Here is a 21,816-nt window from a genome sequence, read left to right as displayed (position 1 = left end):
TGCCATTAGTGGCTGCACCATTTTTCCTTCCCATCAGGAGTGCATGAGAGTTCCAATTGCTTCACATTCTTGCCAACACTTGGTACTGTCAGTCAGTTTTAGCTGTTGATGAGTGTGTAGTGGTATCTCAAGGTGGTTTTAATTTGCATCTCCCTAACCCTAAGTTCTTTTCTTATGCTTATTAGAGCATAAAATTTTGTTTGATGAAAGGTTCTGCTGCTTTACAAAAAGATTTACATGCATTGGCTTAGATAAACTGTGTGGCTCTTACAGAATCTGTAATCTGTGAATCTCTTAATGGGGCCCAGGGCCCATCCTTTTCTGAAGCAAAACAGTCTCTCAAATGTAGGTAAATCATCAGTATAATAAGCACCGTGCTTTGTGTGTGTGGGTGAGAGATGAAACCAACAAACATTTCTTGATTATCTACAGAGCCACAATCCCAAATCTGAAATTCTGAAATCTAAATTGTTTTGAAAACCAAATGTTGTTTTCTTGGTTGGCACCAAAATCCACTGGTAGCAAAACCGGATGTGAACTTCTGTGGGGTTTTTGTTTTTGTTGTTTTCTTGCAGAAGGACCCTCTGTTGTCCCACGCTTGTGTTGGCTGCCTGGAGGCCTTGCTTGACTACCTGCATGCCCGGAGTCCAGACGTCGGTAGAAACCCTCCCCATTCTCTGATGTTCCCATGGGGGAGATTGGACGGGGCCAGCACCTGCCACCCTCCCACCCCAGACTCCCATCCTCTGTTCTATGATTCACACTCATTTTTTTTGGCCAAGCCACGTGGCTTGCAGGATCTCAGTTCCCCAACCAGGGATTGAGCCCAGGCCATGGCAGTGAAAGCCCAGAATCCTAACCATTAGGCCACCAGGGAGCTCCCTGATTCACACTCATTTTGTTTAATTCTTTTAACAATACTGCAAGGGCACTGCCATGCCCATCATACAGATGAGGACACCGAGGTTCAGGGAGGTTAAGCAACTTGCCCCAACCAAGGTCACATAGCTCTTAAGTGGCAGAGCTCTTCCTGTTGCCTGCCTCCCACAATAGTGGGATATGTGGTCTCCCTGTGCCAGGCAGCATGGGTGGATAGAAGCCCAGGAGAAAGAAACGCCCTGGGGTCAGCTTGTCCAATGCCCTGCCTTTGCTGAGCAACCCTTTTTTGAGCCAATAGGAGAAAGTTTTCTTTAGCAATGTTTCAAGGCCTTTAGAAAAGCAGCATTAACAACACACGGTTGACTGGTGTTTCCCATAGCACTCCATGTGGCCTCCCAGCCCTGGAATCGGTTTTTGCTATTTACCCTCCTGGATGCTGGAGAGAATTCCTTCCTCAGAGCTGAGATCTTGAGGCTCATGACCCTGGTAAGTGCAGAAAGGATGGTCCTGTGGTCTGAAGAATGCCATCCTCCAAGAAGGTAGAGGGGCTGGATGAGCCTTCACCCTACAAGAAGCCTGCCTAGGGAATTCCTCTGAATGCCCACATCTCCTCTGCCCAGACTACCCAGACATTCTTTCTCATTCACTCATGAAACATTGACCAGGCCTGCCCACCACCTGCCAGATCCTGTGCTAGGTACCAAAGATGTCAGTGAGCCAAATGTTCTTCCTTAAAGGTCCCTCAGTCTAGAGAAGGAGATAGACAAGGAAATTCATAGTTAAAATATGGTTATTAATGGAAGAGTAGAAGATAATGCTAAGTGCCTAGAACACGGTAAGTGCCCACTGAATAAACAAGGCAGCAAGCCTGTGAATTATAGTAAAGTGGATCAATGAATAAATCAATGGTTGGTGTAGGAACCCAGAGAAAAGAGTAATTGCTTCTGCCAGAGCTGTGAGGGAGAAGTGAGTAAGAATATAGTAAGCACCCAGTTAATGCCTGTATTTCTTTAATAAAATGAAAACATTCAGCAGTGAAGGTAACATTTTAGCTGAGGCTTGAAGGATTAATAGGCAAAGAGAAGGAAAAGTATTGCAGGTACAGTATTGAAGTGAGAACAGCAGATATACGAGAATGTGGTGGTGTGTCTGGGTAACCACACATAGTCTAGTGTGAGGGGCAGGGTAGGAGTGGTGGGACTGAAGGGGTCAGCAGAGCAAACTCTCAGGGTCTTGCAATCCTCCTCATTACCTCACTCTCCTGTGACACAACCCCACCCCTGCCTACCAACACTGAGCTCTTGAAGGCAGAGTTCTGTGGGCTTCAGATCCATGCCCCCAGCCCAGTGCTGAGCCCAGCAGGGCACAGCAAATACCTGTGAATGAAGGAGATGCCGAATCACTACATGTTTGGGCCTTCTCTCCCTGGGCCAGTTTGTGCGGTTCCGGAGCAGCAGCATCCTCTCTCGTGAAGAGGTGGGCCATGTTCTGCAAGGCGCAGCTTTGGCTGACCTCTCTACCCTCTCCAGCACCACACTCCAGGCTCTGCGTGGCTTCTTTCTGCAGGTGGGTGGAAAGGGGATGCTATTTAGCCACTGTAAGGCCAGACCCTTTGTATCATCTTCCCTGTGGAGGTGGGGAGCTCTAGCCACAGCGGCCAGTGGGAGGTCAGGAGTGCAGAGGGTGGAGGGTAGAGAGGGCCTCTATGGAGTGGGCACTGAGAAAGCCTGTCTTCCCTACCCTCTTCTCCCCGCAGGTCCAGAGCATGGGCCTCCTGGCTGATCATAGCATGGCCCAGACCCTGCAGGCCTCCTTGGAGGGTCTTTCCCCCAGGGCCTCCACGGCCCAGCCGCCCCTACAGGACATGATGTATCCTTTCTTGCATCTGGGAGCTTTGACCTGAGCAGGGTCACCCAGGTAATGGGAAGCTATAACGTCATGCTTCAGGACAGAGAGTTGCACTGTCTACAGCCCTGTCTTCTACAGCAAGCAGGGGTCAGCGAGAAGAATTAACAGTGGTAGCAAGGACAATGACTTGCTCTGTTTATTAAGTTCCTACCGAGGGCCAGTCATGTTACATGCACTGTATCTAATCCTCACAGTAGCTACGAGTGTTAACACAGTTGTAACTTAGCTCAGAGAGGTTAAATGACGTGCCCAGAATCACACAGTGATAGCATCAGGATCTGACCCCAGACATGACCATCTCCAAAGTCATATCACCAGACTCAGAAGGGAGGTAGTCCTTCCCCAGGAGCTTTGGAGAAAGTTGCCCAAGGCCGGTTGGCATAGATGCTGCCCTAAGCACAACACGGTGGGGGAGGGTGCTGGGTGACTGGCACATCCCTGAGAAAGCCTGGGGCTGTGGGCAGTGCTCACTGGCCCTCTGAGGGGTTGTTGGGGTGCTCCAGAGACCCTGTGGTCTGGAGGTGTGTGTGTGGCCTCCCTGGCTCTCCTCCTAACCCTTTCCATGGAACGTTCCCTGATATATAGCAACTACCCAGCCCAGGTGTTCAGGTCCCAGTTTTAGAATCCATCCCACTCTTCTCAGGTGCACCTCTGCTCTTGTCTGTTTTTGCCTTTTTGGGCCCTGGAAGTGTGGTTCTCCCATGGTTGGCCCCACCTCTCTGCTATTCTCCTCTCATGTTTGCTGCTAGCTGCCTGGGAGGAGTGGCTGTATCCCTGTCCCACATCAGAGACTGATCTCAGGACCTGAAGGCCCAGAAACAGAACTGAGACCTGGAGAAGACAAAGTCAGGGCACACTGGTTTGGGGGAAATGGATGACAACTGCAGCCGTGCATCTGGAGCCATTTACTCCATTGTTGAAATAGGAAACAGTGATATACTCACATGCCTGTGTGGGCTCTCCAAAAACATTTCCCTTTGGACTTACCTTGGCTCCCTCCAGCTGGTTCCTCAGCCAGGATGGATGGCCTCAGGGAGAGAAGGGGAGGGATTTGTTCTGCTAACACCAGCTGGTTACCTCAGTTGAAGACGTCAGTCAGGCCATCCTTGGGGCAGAAGGGGCAGAGAAAGGCCATGTGTTTGGTGCTGCTGTGGTCCAAGTGCTCTAGGAAGTACTTTACCTGCTGCTTCACCTCAGGTGAAAGTGGAGAGAGGTACAATTTCCAGGCAAGGAAGGTGAGCAGGTCAAAACCTCAGCTTTCCTAGCTGAGGGAAACTGCCCAGCTCAGCTCTTCCCTGGCTAAAGTAGGTCCCCAGTGTTCCTTTCTGTCCTGGCCCTCCTCAGAGCGTGTATTTGTGCACACACGTCTTTCAATGTCTGCCCTCCACAACTGCCCGCACGTGTTCTGAGCTCAGCTCACCAGGGCCTTTAACTCCCTTCCTGCCTGTCTGCCAGGGCCCCGGTGCCTGTACTTGGCTAGCCCTTGGGTCTGGCTGGACTGACCCTACGCAAAACTGGGCTGAACTCCATCCTAATGATAGGACAGGGAAGGACCCCACGAACTTGGGTTAGAACTTGGTGGATCCGAGGGGCGAGCAGGGTATGCCCCAACTCTGCACTGCACTTACTTAAAAAGAAAAAAGTGTTAGCCACGACCCACTAAACTGATCTTGACAACTGCAGTTTAAAAAACACTCAGCTGGTACGGCCCTGGTGGTCCACTGTCTAAGACTCCCCGCTCCCAATGCAGGGCGCCGGGGTTTGATCCCTGGTCAGGGAAGTAGATTCTCACATGCAACTAAACATCCCACGCGCCGCAGCTAAGACCCGGTGCAGCCAAATAAATATTAAAAAAAAAAAAAAAACAACTCAGCTAACGAAACAGTTTCGGGGAGGGCGCTGGGGAGGCCGCCCAGCCTGCAGGGGTCAGGGCCTCATTGCTGATGCGTCCGACACACACCGCAGGCTGACTATCTCCTCCAACCACACCTCAACGCGGCAAGTGCGCAAGCCGCCACGCAGGGTGGGCGGGACCGAACTCCCACGGACCTCGGGCAGGGCTAGCGCTGGAGCCTACTGGGCGGGGCCGGAAGTTAGGTCAAGGAGCGGCAGTCGCGGCCCGCGATCTTTGGGCGGGGGCGGCGCTTGGCAGTTCCTGCGAGGCTTCTGTGGGACACTGAGGTTCTGCGCCTCTGCCGGTCGTCTGCGGACCCTCGAGGCGAGGTGCACGCTGACTCCTGTCCGCCCGCCCACCCACCCGCCCGGCCTGGTAGGTGGGGGCGGGGGCGCCGGGCGGGCAGGCTCCCGTGGGGGGGGGGGCGGGGGAGGGACCGAGGGCCCAGAACTGGCTGCACACGTTGGGGGTTGGGATTCGCGGACCCGGACGCCTCTTCTCATTAGACGCCTCTTCTCATTAGACGCCTCTTCTCATTAGCTCTTCCCGGAGCTCTAAAGGCTAGGGGCAGCGACCCTGGTCTCCGAGCCCGGGTTGCCGGCTCAGGATCCACCACCAAGCCACCTCTGCAGAATGGCCTCGGAGTCGTACGCCCAGCCGGGAAGAGCTCTGGGGACTCATGGGGCAGAGAGCGGGATTGAGAGGCGGATAAGTGGGAGTAACAGTAGAGACAGCAGGATCTGCCCCACGCAAGTCCGCTTTTTCGGCTTTCTTTTCCCACTTTTTCCTGCTTCAGTCATTACCGGCTGTCTGATTTCCCCTGACCCCAAGTTCTGCCTTAACCAGTGTTTGGTTCCCTTGAGTCTGGAGCGTGACGGTGGAAGGTAAGGGTTCTGGGTGAGCTTGAACTGTTTCTTCCCATTCTCTAGGCTTCAGTTGTCTCATCAGCGTGGGATGGGGGCGGTTCTCTGGTTGATCTGTGTGGGGTCTCACTGTCAATAATTGAGCATCTCTGGGACACACCTAGGTGTCCTAATAGAACAGTGGCCAGCTCTGAGATAGCCTGTGCTCATTAAGACTCTTGGTTTAGCCTGAGAACCCATGAGTGACTTTGGGCAGTCTCCTCCTTTTTCTGTGCTTTGGTCTCCACGTTGGTAAAATTGGGCAGCTATTATCTGAGTAGAGGCTGCCTCTGACTACTGTATTTAAGATTGCACTTTGCTGACTCCCTCTTATCTTTCTGTGCTTGTTTTACAACTTCATTGGTTTCTCTTAACCCTACTAGGGATGAAAGTACCAGTGTGCAGGGAATTTTGTTTGTCACTGCCGTATTCCCGGCTCTAGAACAGTGCTTGGAACGTGACAGGTACTCAGTAGGTAATTGGGGAATATTGCCTAGATAGGAACAGGTGGTTCCTAAGAGAATAACAGCTGTCTTATCCCAAGACTGTCTTGCCTCCCTTCCCAGCCTGCACCCCTTCTTCCTTTCTGATGACAGAAGTCAGGAAAGGTGGGAAGCCCCAGAAGTTTCACATCTCTGACTGCCTGGGCCTCCTGAGAGGCCAGGATGGGGAATTGAGAGGCAATGATATTGACCAGGCCCTCCTTCCTCAGGCACAGTGCCTCACCCAGCCTTCTGTCTCTGCAACAGGGAGATGACTTCCTTATCCGCATTTTGCAGTGAGGAAGATGAAGCTCAGAGAGGCTGAGCAATTTGCCCGAGGTCCCGAAGTCAGACAGAGCCAGAGCTCCAGTGCAGGGTTCCAGGCGTTGATCCCTGTTCTCTAAGTATCCCTGCCTTGCTGACTTTATCTTTCTCCCTCCCTCCTATCATCCCATGTCTTTATTTTGTGTCTGTTGGTCACTGGCCCTGGGCTAGGAACTGGGGATCCAGGGCTTCCCAAAGCTGGGTTCTTGGTGTTTGGAGGCTGTGTCATTATCAGGGGAAGTTGCTGTTCAACTCACTTTCTGTTTCATGTAACACCAAGCTCTGGGTCTCACCTTCTTTGTCTGGGTTACTCCCCTAGCTCCAGAGTCTTAGATATGGACCTTCTTCGGTTCCTGGCCTTCCTCTCTGTCCTGCTACTGTCTGGGACAGGAGTCACAGACACCCTGAGGACCTCCCTGGACCCGAGCCTGGAGATCTGTATCCTTTGGGATTGGAGGTGTTTTTGAGGGGTCTATAAATGAGGTTCCTCTATACCCACAACCCCTTGGGAGATTCCAGGGATGGAGCAGAACCCCCTAATAGGAACAGGGGAGAAAAAGTAAGGTGCTCTAACCAGACCTTGTTCAAGTCAGTTCTGTTCTGAACCTCAGTTTCCCCATATGTTAAATTGAGAAGGCAAAGCATATATCTCAGAGCCATGAGGACTCTTGAGGATTGTACATGTGCCTCATTCTTTTTGGGTGAGACCCTGGCTGGAGACCAAGCCCTGGCATACTGGGCTGCCTACCCAAGGGCTGGGTCTTGAAAGAATAGAAACTCATAGAGAAGGGTGGGGGGCACCCCAGGCAGAGTATACAGTGTGAGCAGAGGGGTGGAGGTTCTGGGAGCAGTGAGTGGCTGTAGGAGACTGGGGAAAGACCACGGGGAGGGGAGGGCAGGAGCCAGGTCCTGAGGGTTGTATTCAGGTTGTCGGGTGTGGAATCCTCTGTGAAGTGGATGAATGATATGTTGCAGGATTCATATGCTTCTCGGAGAGTGTATTCGTTCCCTGGGGAGTCCCAGGCATGCACATCTATGCCCCTGGCAGAGACTTGCTGGCCAGGGTGGGCCCTCTCGATCGGGACCACTGGATTATCCAGGCAGGAGAACTGGTGCCAGTTCCTTAACTTAATGCTGCTCAGACAAGAAGATGTTTGAGGTGAAGCGGCGGGAGCAGCTGTTGGCGCTGAAAAACCTAGCACAGCTGAATGATGTCCACCAGCAGTACAAGATCCTTGATGTCATGCTCAAGGGGCTCTTTAAGGTGCATGCAGGCAGGGGGCAGCTCATGGCAGGCCTGGTCTTTGATCTGGACACTGATGGATGCGTAGGAGTTCCCCAAGGGGATGGTGTTCAATGAGGGGGAAGCGCATGCACAGAAGATTTTTTTTTATATATAATTAATTTATTTTATTATTTATTTATTTTGGAGTATGTTGGGTCTTCGTTGCTATGCACGGTCTTTCTCTAGTTGCAGTGAGCAGGGGCTGCTCTTCATTGCAGTGCACAGGCTTCTTATTGCGGTACCTTCTCTTGTTGCAGAGCACGGGCTCTAGAGCACAGTCTTCAGTAGTTGTGGCACGCGGGCTCAGTAGTTGCGGCTTGTGGGCTCTAGAGCGCAGGCTTAGTAGTTGTGGCGCACGGGCTTAGTTGCTCCGTGGCATGTGGGATCTTCCCGGACCAGGGCTCGTACCCGTGTCCGCTGCGTTGGCAGGCAGGTTCTTAACCACTGTGCCACCAGGGAAGCCCCTCACAGAAGATTTGAAGTAGGGTTGAAGTAAATGGGGCTGGGGCCGGTCTGGGAAGACCTTTTCAAAGCCACTCAGCCCAGGTGGGGTTCCCTCAGGTGCTGGAGGACTCCCGGACAGTGCTCATTGCTGCAGATGTGCTCCCAGATGGGCCCTTCCCCCAGGACGAGAAACTGAAGGATGGTATGGTCTTCCCAATCTCTCCCTCTCCTCTTCCCCACTCCATCCTTGATCTTCTCTAGCTGCTCCTTCCCTCTTGTTCTTGTCACTCTTTTCTCTCTCTGGAAGTACCCTCTTGTGGCACCTTCCAAGGAGTCTCTTTGGGTAGTTGGGCACTTAGTATATGATTCTCCGAGTGTTTCTCGGCTCGTTTCAGAGCCAGTTTCTGTGTCCCTGACACATATATTCTGTCGTGTGGTTAGGTGTTTGAGATGGGGGAACTAGGGAGGAGGCTTTGCCCACTTCCCCTCCAGAAATCCTTGCCTTCACCACCCTGACCCTCCTGGTAGAGATGGCAAGGGTGGTTCCCATTTATAGGAGAAAGAACTGAGGCCTTTTGAAGTGACTGGCCCATGGGAGCAGTTACCTTCACTCTTTACTACTGTTCTAAAAGCTTCAACCCCCTTAAATCCTTTTTGAGACAAGGTGAGACCAACATAGATAAATAAAAGAATATTTTGAATCCCTTCATCTCCTTTTCCAAGAATTTCTCTTCAGTGGTAATTTCTCCCCATTAACTGGTTACATTCTAACAGTAGAGTTTGTTAGGTCGCACTGTCTGAGACAGGACGGAAGGAGCTTTTACGTATTGAATGTTGGGCACGTTACAAATATCTCTAATCTCCATGATAACTGAGGAAGGCACTATTCCCTCCAGTTTCCACGTGAAAGAGGACAGGCGGTTTGCCTGGCTCTTACCTGTAAACCAAGCGAACTCCTGAGTTCTTTGCGGTTCAAGATCGTTCTGAAGCCCAGGGGTCCCTGCCCCACTTGTCTCAGACCCAACCTGGCATATCTTTGTAGGAGTCTGCTTATCTCTGTGTGGCCTGGCCAGTGCTGGTGAGTGCTGCCTGGGCCTTATCTATAGGGGTCACTCAAACAGGGGCTGCCACCAGGGCTGGGTGTATAGTTACTATTCTTCATGCTAGCCTGGGTTCGGGGACCTGCCACCATAATGGACACTAAACTCAGTCTAAACTGATTTGTTGACTAGAGGAAGGATATTGGTGGGAAAACTGACCAAATTCAAATTAGGTCTGTGGGTTGATTAATAGTATTGTATCAATGTTAATTTCCTGGTTTAGATAGTTGTGCAATGGTTATATAAGATGATAACATTAGAGGAAGGCCAGTGAAGGAATTTTGTGGTGTATTATGTAAGTCTAAAATTATTTCAAAATAAGAACTTAAGCATTTAAAATAAAATTGGGCATACGCTAAAAAGAAAACAAACCCTGATGTGTTCCCTGGCCATCCTAACAGAACTGACCCCTCACAGACACTGTAGTTGTGTTAACAAAAGGGCCCAGCTCTGGACATTAGGATACCAAGTTGGGGAGGTTAGGCCCAGCGAAGCCTCATGGGCTGCATATGCCTCCATGTGCAAAATGACACCCACCTCTCTGGTCCCCATGGCAAACGAGTTTTCTGAGCTGTGAGATACAGGGGAAAGAGCATGTCCTTTGGAGTCAGCCCTGGGTTTGCAGCCCAGGTTTGCTACTCACGAGCCGTCAGCTTCAGTTTCCCATGTGAGAAATGGGAATAGCAGACACATCTCCTTCTAAAGGTGGTTTTGATGATTCAGTGACCTGGTAGACATAAAGCCCTTAGCATGCACTGTACATGTGGTCAGCAGCCTGTGGGCCTCAGGCACCGTTCCCCTTCTCTGATTAGTGGGCTTGCCTCTGTTCTCTGGAGGGTGCGTAGGGCTGGCCAGGAGGGCTGTAGAAGGGCATCTCCCCTGGCCACTCATCAGGGTCCTCTCACCAGCTTTCTCCCAAGTGGTGGAGAACACAGCCTTCTTCGGTGATGTGGTGCTGCGCTTCCCAAGGATCGTGCACCACTGCTTTGACCACAACTCCAACTGGAACCTCCTCATCCGCTGGGGCATCAGCTTCTGCAACCAGTCGGGCGTCTTTGACCAGGGCCCCCACTCGCCCATCCTCCGCCTGGTAAGGACTGGGGTGGAGGAGGTCCGGGAGCCCTCTGTCTGGTGGTATGCTGTGAGCCACGCATCTGCCTTTAGTGAGGCCTGAATGTCAGCCTTTGGTTGCGTTTTCTGTGATAAGCCTTGGGCCACCTTGAGGTGCCCTTTCATGGGGTTCTATGCTGACCTGGGTCCCTAGGGGTCACCACCTGGCCCACATTTGTTCAGGCCTCGAAGGGGGTGGCCCTTGGGTGAGCAGGAGGCAGGAGAAGGCAGAGGATGACTAGCTTTTCCTCATCCGCAGATGGCCCAGGAGCTGGGAATCAGCGAGAAAGACTCTGACTTCCAGAACCCATTTAAAGTAGACCACACAGAGGTGAGCTGCTGGGACCTGTGGCCATGTCTGCTTGGCCTCTGCTGAGCCCTGGGAGGCCAGGGCCTGCAGGGGCTGGGGCACCTAGAGTGGAGTGTGAGGGCTTTGGACTTGGAGCCAGAAGTGCCTGGGTCTGGGCCTGAGTATCACTCGCTCACTGGTACCTTTGGGCAAGCTGCTGGCCCTGTCTTAGCCTCAGCTCCCTGTCTGTCCATGCGGTGTGGACCTCAGCTGTGAGGGCCAGTCAGAGGCTATGAACACATCCATCCCAGTGTACGGTAGGCACTGTGCCCATCAGGCGAATGTCAGGGAAGCCATGGGAGGTCAGGCCATGCTTCTCTGCCCTTGAGCCTCTGAGCACCCAGCCAGGCTTCTGTCCCACATTCCTGCACATGTTCTCCTCCTAGGGGCTGAGGTGGGCTCTGAGAGCTGGAGGCTGCAGGGGAAGCATGACAGATACGGACACACAGTAGAGGGGAGGAAGAGATCAGAGGTGGCAGGGCAGGGCCTGAGCGGCAGGGAGGAAGGGCCAGAGCACTGTACTCCTCAAATCACAAGCTCTCCTCAGGTGTAGGGAGGGACCTCTGAAGGTTTAGGATTTTGCTGCTGTTTTATGGATGCTGACAGGTTAGAGACATCAGAGTTTATTGCAGCAAAAGCAGTTGCTGTTGGCCTGGTCATGTGGGTTTCCCGTATTCCCCAAGTCCCAGGAGGGTGACACAGAGGGGCCCAGGCAAATGCCACCCATGCAGTGGGTTTGCATCAAGTCTAGAAGCACCAAGCTTGGGAAATTCACCACCTTTATAATGAACAGAAGAAAACCAAGTCTTTGCAGGCAGACATCACCTCATCCTTCATGGTTGCTTTCTGCAAACACAACCTGAGAAATGGCCCAGGTACAGAGTGGTCTGGTGTACCAGCAAGAATGTGCAGGGCAATGGAGATCACCTCCCCACGGTCCATCCATCAGCCCTACGTGTCTTGGCTTAACTCACATTTCTACAGGAATGTCCTATTCCATGATTCATCTGATCAGTAGAGACTAGGACCACGTTTGTTCAGCTTGTCTCAGACTCCTGTCAGTAGGACTCTAAGCAGCAGGATGAGGCCACACGCAGTGTTGATCTCAACCATATGCTCCAGGGTCCTGGACTTAGCCAGCTCTGATAAGTCCTGGGGGGGCGGGGGCAGTAGGTCTTACATTCGAAAATCAGCACGCCGTCTAAGACCAATCTATCATCTGTTACCACCCATACAAGGGTTTAGACTGAGCTGCTGATCTTTGATGCCATTGCCAGTGATTATAGGGGCCAAGAGATAGACCCAAAGCAACGCTCATCCCCAGTGGAGAGGCATTCTGCGGCCCACTGTCTCCTACATGTTACCACTTGATTTGGGTCACCATTGCATTGTTTGGCTGAGCTCTGGAGGCAGTGTTGCTGCTGAGTTGCAGCCTCGGTTGCCCTACATGGCATAACCAGGGTCACTCAGGGATCAGGAGAAGCAGATGGATTTGTATGTCAGATTGAAACAAGGTTGTTCTGGTCTGTGTGTCTACACAGGGTTACTTTGGGAGCTGCCTTGGATGGTATCAGACACAGCAGAATAGTTCAGGACTGACTGCGTCTATGTGAATTTTCCCATCACGTGGTTGAGAATGACACACTGGACAGCTGGTCTGACTCTCAACTGCAGCTGCCGCTTGGCTTGGGTGGACCCTAGGATTGTTTTGCCAGGCGGCAGTGCTGGATCTAAAGGACAAAGAGGATTAATTGTTCCACACACCTCCTGGGATCTAAGGCACTCCCTCCCCAGATTATTGGTACAAAATCAACATGTCACATCCCAGGACCTATAATTTCACTTTTCTCCAATTATTCCCTACTTTCACCTAGACTTTTTGTTCAGAAGGGTCATATGTGAGTGGGACAAGGGCATTTTTGCAAGATTTCTACAGACACATATCTCCCATCTTGGCCCACATGGGCCACTACAGGGAGACGTGGCAAGGAGTGTACTGAACCAAGTGGTCATTATTCTTTTTTTTTTTTTTGGCCGTGCCACGCAGCATTCAGGATCTTAGTTCTCCAACCAGGGATCGAACCCGTGCCCCCTGCAGTGGAAGCGTGGAGTCTTAACCACTGGACCGCCAGGGAAAGTCCCTCAAGTGATCATTATTCTAACGATCTTGGGCCATACTGTTCCAACCAGGGACTCTAGGTAGCTGAACCAGAAATACGGAGTCCTCTGCTTTGTGTCAGTCCATGGTGGTGAGAGTATTGGCACACTTAGTACAATGATGCATGTAGGTGGCAGTGCCAGTCAACTGGGCTGTGTAGGCTTGATCAGCCTTTTGATTCTGGTTGGTCTCATCAGAGAATTGGCTATGAGCATCTAAGCGAGTGGCCCAGACTGCCCCATTGTCAACCACAGTTTGTTTCCACAGTTCATGGCCCCCAGGAGGGATGGCCATCTTTGATCTGCCAGTTTGTAGCCTGCTCATTTGGCAGACCAGATGGCTAGGACACTGACAACAGTCAGTAAGAATACAGCATGCCTGGTCATTAGGAATATTGTCTAGGCAAGAGTGACGGCTTTTAATTCAGATTGTTGTCTTACTAGCCTTTATGGCAGTTGGTCTTCCAGTGTCATCCCTGGGGCCAGATGGCTGCTGCTGCCCGTGGTCACCTGTGCCGAGGGTTCCCAAAGCCGCCCCAAGGTTGATGACTCGCTAGGAGGACTCACAGGACTCAGTGTGTACGTGTACTCGAGGCTATGATTTATTACAGTGAAAGGATCCACAGTAGAATCAGCAAAGGGAAAATGCTTCTTGGGTGAAGTCTAAGGGAAACCAGATACAAGCTTCCACGAGTCTCTCCCAGTGAAGTCACACAGGACACAATTTATTCCCCCAGCAACAGGTTATAAAAATACGTGTGAAAAGTTGTCTATCAGGAGAGCCTGTTAAAGACTCAGTGCCCAGAGTTTTTACTGGGAACTGGTCACGTAGGCACCCTCTGCCTAGCACATACCAAATTCCAGACTCCAGAAGGAAAGTGGGTGTTTAGCATAAACCACATTTTTGCACAGTTTAGGTGCAGTGAGCCACTCTTACCAGTTAGGGTGATGGGAATCCCTCCCAGAAACCAAGTTCCCAGACACCAGCCAAGGACCAACCTTGGAAGCAAGCCTTCTAAAAGATAGCAGTGAGGCCAGCTATGTTAACTCTTCTGCACAGCACCATTAGCTCTTCATTTAGGTGAACAATCAGAGGACAGACCTGACTATTCAGAGGAACCTCTGACTCGAGGGCCCTGTTGAACTAGTGGCTTTGCTTCAGGTGACGGAGTGGGGGATATGGTTTTCCACACTAGCGTAGCTGCCTCCCCTTCATGTAAAACCAAGATGACACATCCTTCAAGGTTGCTTGCTGCAGTCACAACCCTGATAAATGGCCTGGGTAAGAACAGTCAGGACTGGGTTCTTGGTTACACGGCAAGAACATGCAGGGATGCTCAAGGCCATGGCAGATTGCCTTTCCCAATGAGGGGGCTCCCGTGGAGATGCTTTTTTTGCTGTGTCACTGGCTCTTCTTGCCCTGCAGATCATGAATGCCTCTCACACACGAGGAGGGTGAGAGCACGGGGCACTGAGAGAATGGGCTCCAGGGTAGATGTAATTTAGCTTCATCATAATGTGCTCTGCTTGGGCATACCTCAGAAGCAACATACTTTCCTTTTATTGGCTGGGGACGGTCCCAAGATTTTACTCAACTTTTTGGTATCCCGTGTGGACCTGTCCACCAGCAACAGTCCAGGTTTGCTCCGCTCACCTTGGGCATTCTCTCCATACCAGTGGGTGTTCCGGGAGTCCCCTCCTACTACATACCCATCACTAGAGCTAACTTGTATCAGGCTTCGTGCTGGCCACTGTCCCAGTCCAGAGGGAGCTGGCCCTCTCCCTGCTCTGGCCCTCTCCCTGCTCTGAAGATGTTCACCGTCTGTTGGGGAAGGTAGCAGAGAAACACAGTCCCAATCTAGCATGATCTCTGTACCAGTGCAAGAGGGAAGGACCCATGCGAGGGAGCCTATGGAAGTAGGGGGTGGAGGCTCTGGCATAAGTAAGAAGTGCGGGGTTGACCAGCTCAGGGAAGATCTTCCCAGGCAGAGGGACCAGCTTGCACAAAGGCTCAGAGGCATAGCACATGCATTTGTTCAACGTTTAGTGAGTATCTACTGAATCCCAGCCACTAGAGAAGCGTTCTAGCTCTGCCCTCCTGGGAGTGGCATTCTAGTTGTAGGAGATAGACAGTCAATAAAAAATATATGATAGGTGGTGATAAGGGCTACGGAGAAAAACAGAGGAACGTGGTTAAGGAATTCCAGGGGTAACATGGGAGTACAGTTGCTATTTCACATGACTTGGACACAGAAGGTTCTTACTGCAAAGACGTGAAACAGCAAGGGAGCCAGCTCTGTCTCTGGGGAAGAACATTCCAGGCTGAAGGAGCAGCAAGTGCAAAGGCCCTGAATTGGAAGCATATTTGGAAGGGTGGGGAGTGTGAGAGGGGGTGAGGTCAGAGTTGTAGGCCAGAGCACAGGACCCTTGCATGTCTTCTCAAGGGCTTTGGCTCCAAGACACATAGGAGCAGGGTGAGGGTCTCTGACTTATCCTTTTAAAGGATCAGCCTGGCTGCTGTGTGGAGAATAGTGAGGGGGACCAGGGAGGAGACGGATACTGGTAAGGAGGATGCTGTGCTTGTCTATTTGGGAATTAATGGTGGCTTGAACCAGGGTGACAACAATGGTGCTGGCGAGGAATGGTCAGATTTTGGTTGTTTTGAAGGCAGAGCCAATAAAATTCACTAAGGAAGCAGATCTGGAGTAAAAGAGCTGCATTAAGGATGACTCGACGATTTTTTACCTGAGTGTGTGGAAGAATGGGACTGCCATTTCTAAAATGGGCAGACTGGTGGGACAAGGTCGAGGGCTGGATCGGGGATCAAGGCCTCGTTTCTGGACCTGATGGGCATCTGAATGAAGATGTCAAGGAGGCGACTGGGTATATGACTGGGTTTCAGGGGAGAGCTTAAAGCTAGAGCTGCAAATGTGAGAGTAGCAGGGGGGCAGGGCAGGTATAGCAGTGGTCTGAGGCCTGAGGCCTGAGATGTGCCTGCACTTAGAGACGGGAGAATGAGGAGGAACTCGCAGAGCACCCCAAGACGGATCAGTCAGTGCTAGGGTAGCAAACCCAAGAGGGAATAATTTCCCAGAGGCCGTGTGAGGAAAGTGACAAGAAGGAGGAAGTGATCTTCCTGTCAGATGCTGCTGGAGGGTCAAGGAAGATGAGGCTGAGAATCAGCCACTGGATGTAGCAGCATGGAGACATGCCATCAGAGATCTCAGTAAAAGCTGTTTTGGTTGAGTGGTGGGGACAAAAGACTGAGTTTGGAGAAAATGAGAGGAAAGGAAGTGGACGCATCCCATCAAGTACGGGTGACGCTTTTGAAGAGTTTTTCTTTTTTTTTTATGTTCAGGTGTACAGCATAGTGATTCAGTTTTTTTTTTTTAATTAATTTATTTTTATTTTTGGTTGTGTTGGGTCTTTGTTGCTGCATGCAGGCTTTCTCTAGTTGTGGCGAGCAGGGGCTACGCTTGGTTGCGGTGCGCAGGCTTCTCACGGTGGTGGCTTCTCTTGTTGCGGAGCACGGGCTCTAGGCATGCGGGCTTCAGTAGTTGTGGCTCGCGGGCTCTAGAGCACAGGCTCAGTAGTTGTGGCGCACGGGCTTAGTTGTTCCGCGGCATGTGGGATCTTCCCGGACCAGAGCTCGAATCTGCGTCCCCTGCATTGGCAGGTGGATTCTTAACCACTGCGCCACCAGGGAAGCCTGTGATGCCGTATTTTTACAGACTATACTCCATTAAAAGTTATTACAAGATGATGGCTATAATTCCCGATGTTGTACAGTATATCCTTGTCGCTTATGATAAAGGTTTTGTTTTCAAGGGGAGCAGATCAACGGGAGACTAGTTGGAGGAGGGTGTGGGTTCCAGGGTAAAGTTTAGTGTGATGGGAGAGACTACAGCACGTTTGCATGTTGATGGGACCCCCCCCCAACCTATTAGGGAGGAAGAACCGATGGTGCAGGGGTAGGAGAGTTGCTGGAGCCTCATCCCTGAGGAAGGGAGTGGGGAGAGGAGAGCTGGTGCCCGGCGGGGGGGGGGGGGGGGGGCGTGGCCTAGCCTGGAAGAGCAGTGTGGGCACAGCAGCAAGTGGGTTGGTGGGTATGGTGGTGGGAGCTTGCGGAAGTTGTCTTCTGAGTGTTTCCATTCTCTTTTGGAACAGGAAGCAAGGTCATGGGCTGCGAGTGAGGAGGGGAGGAGTGATGGAGGTTCTAGGAGAAGGTGTGTCTAGGAGAGCAGGAGAGTGAGTAGACCAGGGAAACATTCTGGATTGTCAGGCAGCACGAAGGGTCCGCTCGAGGTTAGCATCAGAACTTAAAGTAGGCATTAGCCAGATCTAGCGGGGAGGAGATCCAGGAAAGGGATAGGCATTGTTTCTCTTCTGATCCACCTAGCTGGGGCTGGTGGGGCCAGGATCTCTTGACTTGTCCTTCCCCAAGCCGGAGCCAAGAGTGTGGAGTCCTCTGTGGCTTGAGGGGTCTCCCAGCTCCTCCTTCCTCCCAAGAGGATCAGAATTAACTTGTAGGGATAGGAGGCAGAGTGTGATAAGGAAAGCACTGGTCAGGGAAGTGGGAGGCCTGGGGGCTAGCCCCAGTTGGGGCTAGCTGTGTGACTTGAGCAGATCACTTACCCTCTCTGGGCTGCACTTCTCTGGCTTCATCCCATCTTCCAGACTTGTGGTTCAGTCTAACATGGTAGGTGGATTACTCCACAAGGTGGAGCTCCTAATTTGTTTTTAACATCTACCTTGATCAGACATTTATCAGATTTATCGTATGAACAAATAAAATGGGTGTATCTCACAACAAGGTTACCTGAGTTTGGGGTACTATCGTATCTCATATTCTAACGTTATTCATTCATTCATTTAAAAACTACATGCTAAGTGCCATCTATAAGCCCAGCAGGCCCTGCACTGGGGGCTTGTGGCTCAGTGAGCAGCATCCGACACAATCTGCCTGTCCTCGTGGAGAGTGTGGTCCAGTGGGGGCAACAGGCACGAAGCAGGTGGTCACAGAGGCAGCTGGTGGCAGGGGAGAAGCACTGAGAAGGAAACAGAGGAGGCAGCCCCAGCCGGGAGCCAGGGCAGGTCCCCAAGGACGGTGACAGCTGAGCTGGAGCTAACGTGGCAGAGGGGGTGGGGGCTGGGAAGAGCCACAGCACGTGCAGAGGCCTGGAAATGGGAGTGAAGGAGCCCAGGGACCAGAAGTGAGGGAGGAGGAGAGGGGGGCAGGGTGGACCTGCAGATGCAGCTGTGTGAAACCTTGCCCTGAGAGTAATGGAGAGTCGTGGAAGGGTTTAAGCAGGAGTCAGACTTACATTTTGAAAGTAGCTAACTGCAGTGAGGAGAATGGCTTAAGAGGGGCCAAAGAGGGTGTGGAGAGACCCTGGGAGATGCCCAGATTTATCAGGAGGGCGGTGGGGGAGGTGATGGGGGTAGCAGTAGGATAGGCGAGACAGAGAGAAGTAGATGGGTTTGAGACTTAGGGGGTAAAATGGGCCAGGCCTTGGCAATGGACTGTGAGGGGTAGGGGTGGGGGTGGGGGCAATGCTTGGTCTCTGCCCTGCTTGCCTCGACTGGGTTGTGGGGCACTGCTGTTCATGAGGACAGAGACTCTGGAAGGGGACTGGGTTTTGGGGAGATGGAGCCATGCTGGGCTTGGGGCACGTTTGCACATTAGTGGAGGTGTCAGACAGGCATTTAGATAGGGAGATGCACATTTGAGTGGTAACTGACCATAGAGGTGGAACGGAAGCCCTGTGGTCAGATGAGCCAGTCTGGAGAGTGGGGGAAGAAGAGCAGAGGGCCTGGGGATGACCCCGGCTGAAGTCCTCATCCTCCTGCCCAGCTCGCCCTGTGTTCCCATCTCCTCACTGGGTACCACTGTGCATCCACTGTGGAAGCCACGAGTCTGGGCACCACTGTTGTCGTCTTTCCACCTCTTTCAGGCTCTGCCGGTTTAACCTCTGGCCCACCTGCTTCCCGTACACTCCCTTGCCTAGACGTTGCAACTTGTTCGCAAGTGGCAGGACCCCTGTTGTCTTACTCTTGCCGGCTGCCATCTCTTCCTCGGGGTTCTGGGAGTCTGTGGTGGTCTTCGGCACTCAGCCCCTTCACCCTGAGTGGAGTCTTTCTGTTGTTTCTCAGATGCGCCATGTAGGTTCAGCACCTGTCCCTCTGCCTGGAATGTACTCGTCCCTCGTCCTGTTTGCTTGGCAAGCTCCTGCTTATCTTCCAAGACCCGCTCAGCAGTTTCCCCAAGCCCATTTAACTATCTCCATGTCTGCGGGCTGCCCGAGGGCAGGGCCTGTGTCTCAGTGACCTTCCTGTCCCCACAGCAGCCTAGCTCAGAGGGAACTCTTTGCTGCCAGCAGACTTAATCAGACCACTCTGTTCTTCCCCTCAGTTCAGCACCAGCACTGACCCTTTCCAGAAGGCCCTGAGAGGAGAGGAGAAACGCCGGAAGAAAGAGGAGAAGCGGAAAGAGATCCGAAAAGGCCCTCGGATCTCAAGATCCCAGTCCGAGTTATAGCCCTGGAGCAGCCCAGGGCTCAGGGGGCCAGGAGGAGGCCAGTCGGGAGGAAGAGGAGAATGCAGCGGTATGATTGGTGGTGAGAGCTGGCCCCTGTGAGAGGGGAGGCCGAGTTTGCTCAGACCCCTGGAGCCGGCTCTGAGCCCCAGCTGAAGGGACTGGGCCGCAGAGGGCTGCATTTCTCCCCAGGGACCTTCCTGGAGGGGTGCCAAGGGAGCCTTCAGAGGGCGCTGCAGACCTAACCCTGTAGAGACGCTGGGGGGAGCAGGAGGGATCCTGGGCTGGACTCTCCCGCTGGGTTAGGACCGCTGGCCGGCTGGCTGCTGCCCTTCCTGGCGAGGCAGCAGAGCTAGGCTCTGAGCCATGTGTGGAGGTGTCATGCCTGCTGCTGGCCCCACTGTGTCACCGAGTTGCCTGGCACAGTTGTCCCCTGCAGAGACAATAAAAGCCAGCAAATGCTCTGGGCTAGCAGGTTGGTTTGGGCCCCAGGGAGCCTCTCCATGGGGCAGGTGAGAGGGGCCTGGGTCAGGGGATAGGGGGCCCTCAGATGTAGAGACCACCTTAGAGGATATTCCTCCTCCTCAGAGGAGCCTCAAGCCCTGGCGGGGCAGCAAAGCAGGGGCTTGGCTTTGACCTCCAGTTCCCTTCTCAGCACTGTCATGGACAAGGGATCAGTGTTGAGAAGGGACCGGAAGTATCCTGGGAGGGTGTTTAGCCCAAGACAGCCTTGGAGCAGCGTGATCTCTGTCCTCAGGTATCCAGGGAAGTCATTGAGCAGGCTCGGGGAAGAATCAACTTGTCCTCTCTGGCAGCGCAGGGAGACCATAGCCTGCGGGTGGGGGCTCTTGGGGGACAGGCTGCAGCTCTGCAGAAGGCTGTGCTTTGTAATGGTAGGGCTCCTCCAAGCTGGATTGATCAGATAGCAAGCTCCCTGTGTCAGGAGGTGTGTAAGAAAAGACCAGGGCCATGGAGCAGGGAAGCTGCAGAGGGAGTTAGGCCCTGAGTGGGCTGCCGCCCTTGTCATATCCCTTCCAGGCAGAGAAGGGAGGGGCTCTGGGGGGAATTCTAGCTCTGTCTCTTTGACTTTGCCAAGCCAGGGGAGAGACACACAACTATCCCCAACCCTCTACCACTAACAGTGCCCAAGGGAGACCCAGGGTCTTAGCCCATCAGACTTGCGGAGTGACCCTGGCCCACCCCTTACCTGTGCTGTGGCTTCATTGGTGTAATGAATTTGATAATGTCTGAACCGTCTGGCCAGCCCTAAACTGCTTCTCTGAGGTTGGGGCCTGGCTTCTCAGTGACAAGAGCCCTTCTCTGATGGTTCTTTGGTCATCCCGTAGATTTGCTGAGCACCCACTATATGCACAGCCAAAGAGAGGAGCCCAGTCTTAACTTGTGTTCACCTCTGTCCCATTTAGCATCTTTATCCTCCTGGGTTCTTCCTTCTATACCTTCACTTCTCACCATCTTGGTTGATCCCTTCCTCTCCACCCTCCAGTGGGCCCAAGTTTTCCCATCTGACACCTTCAAAGGTACAAACAGAACCACTCTGCTCTCTTCCCCGGGCAGCTCCAGCTGGGAGCTATGGGAACAGCTGCAGAGTGGGAGGCACTGTGCCCATTTACCTGATCTCCTGGTACTCAGGTAGCCCTCTGCAGAGGGTTACTGAGGCTCTGGGATGGGAAGGCATTGGACCAAAGTGAAAGTGAGTCATATGGTATGCCAGCAGACAGTCACCCCCCACTGTGGGGAGCCCTGTGAGAGCCACTGAATGGTGGAGTTGCAGGTGGCACTGTCCAGCTCAGTGCCTAGTCCAGAGCAGGGCAGCAGGGTTTAGTTTTCTGTTTCAGGGTGAGACTAGTATAATCTATACCAACCCTCCTGCATGTAAACAATGAAAAGGACTTTCTTGTCTTTTTTCCCCCCAAATAAGGTACTTTATTTATTATGTTATATATGTTAATTATCAAAAGTAATTTAAGTAATACTGAAATACCAAGAAAAAAGTAAAATTCACCCTAAATCCCACCATTCCCATAACCATCACTGACACTCAGCTCTTGGGCCTTCCATCCTTTTTGTCCTTCATGTGATACACAGATCACGTGTAACTTCAGTTACAGTAGCTACCTTGTATGGGCACTGTGTGTCAGGACTTATTCCAAGTGCTGGCTTGCATCAGCTCCTTCTGCCTCAGGGCCTTTGTGTGTGTTGTGTGTTCCCCTAGCTATGCCAGATGCAGTTCCCTCCTCATAATTTTAGGTTTTGTCTTAAATATCAGTGCCTGTTTTCTTCATCAGACTGGAAGCTCTCAGAGGGCAGGAACTGTCTCTCTGCCTGCCACAGAAATGTTCAATAAATATTGTCAAATGAGTGTACAGATGATCTCACTTAATCTTCACCACTACAAGGGTGCACTGTTCCCATTTTAGAGCTAAAAA

General features: G+C 52.2%; 2 protein-coding genes across 6 annotated transcripts in view; both read left to right on the top strand.

Annotated features, from left to right (window-relative positions):
• Positions 1–4,655, top strand: part of MEI1 (meiotic double-stranded break formation protein 1) — a 65,142-nt gene extending 60,487 nt beyond the window's left edge. For all 3 annotated transcript variants that reach the window (XM_060307075.1, XM_030855787.2, XM_060307076.1), the window contains 5 exons: positions 576–657; positions 1,259–1,365; positions 2,314–2,445; positions 2,636–2,748; positions 3,537–4,655. In XM_060307075.1, the coding sequence (XP_060163058.1) occupies positions 576–657; positions 1,259–1,365; positions 2,314–2,445; positions 2,636–2,748; positions 3,537–3,582 (480 nt within the window). In that variant the 3' untranslated portion in view covers positions 3,583–4,655. The remainder of the gene's footprint in view (positions 1–575; positions 658–1,258; positions 1,366–2,313; positions 2,446–2,635; positions 2,749–3,536) is intronic.
• Positions 4,656–4,727: 72 nt separating this feature from the next.
• On the top strand, positions 4,728–21,753 carry CCDC134 (coiled-coil domain containing 134). 3 transcript variants are annotated; one of them, XM_060307079.1, is made up of 8 exons: positions 4,728–5,056; positions 5,478–5,565; positions 6,709–6,827; positions 7,532–7,653; positions 8,236–8,320; positions 10,127–10,308; positions 10,588–10,659; positions 19,247–21,753. In XM_060307079.1, the coding sequence occupies exons 3-8, from the start codon at positions 6,725–6,727 to the stop codon at positions 19,370–19,372; spliced, it is 690 nt and encodes a 229-aa protein (XP_060163062.1). In that variant the 5' UTR covers positions 4,728–5,056; positions 5,478–5,565; positions 6,709–6,724; the 3' UTR covers positions 19,373–21,753. The 3 variants fall into 3 exon arrangements, with proteins under 3 accessions (XP_060163062.1, XP_030711652.1, XP_030711653.1); XM_030855792.2 differs by having other exon boundaries at positions 5,222–5,565; XM_030855793.2 differs by lacking the exon at positions 5,478–5,565.
• The last annotated feature ends 63 nt before the right edge of the window (positions 21,754–21,816 follow it).

Source organism: Globicephala melas, chromosome 10 (genome assembly GCF_963455315.2).
Source record: "Globicephala melas chromosome 10, mGloMel1.2, whole genome shotgun sequence".
Lineage (NCBI taxonomy): Eukaryota > Metazoa > Chordata > Mammalia > Artiodactyla > Delphinidae > Globicephala > Globicephala melas.
The sequence above is the reverse complement of the archived record's forward strand: the minus strand, read 5'-3'. Positions and strand labels throughout refer to the sequence as shown.

Bases quoted from the DNA above. Each gene is read 5' to 3' on its own strand.
- CCDC134 (XM_030855792.2), top strand. From the start codon at position 5,315: ATGGCCTCGGAGTCGTACGCCCAGCCGGGAAGAGCTCTGGGGACTCAT. The intron at 8,321-10,126 runs GTATGGTCTTCC...TCCTCTCACCAG, and splicing joins GGACGAGAAACTGAAGGATG to CTTTCTCCCAAGTGGTGGAG. The intron at 10,660-19,246 runs GTGAGCTGCTGG...TCTTCCCCTCAG, and splicing joins TTAAAGTAGACCACACAGAG to TTCAGCACCAGCACTGACCC.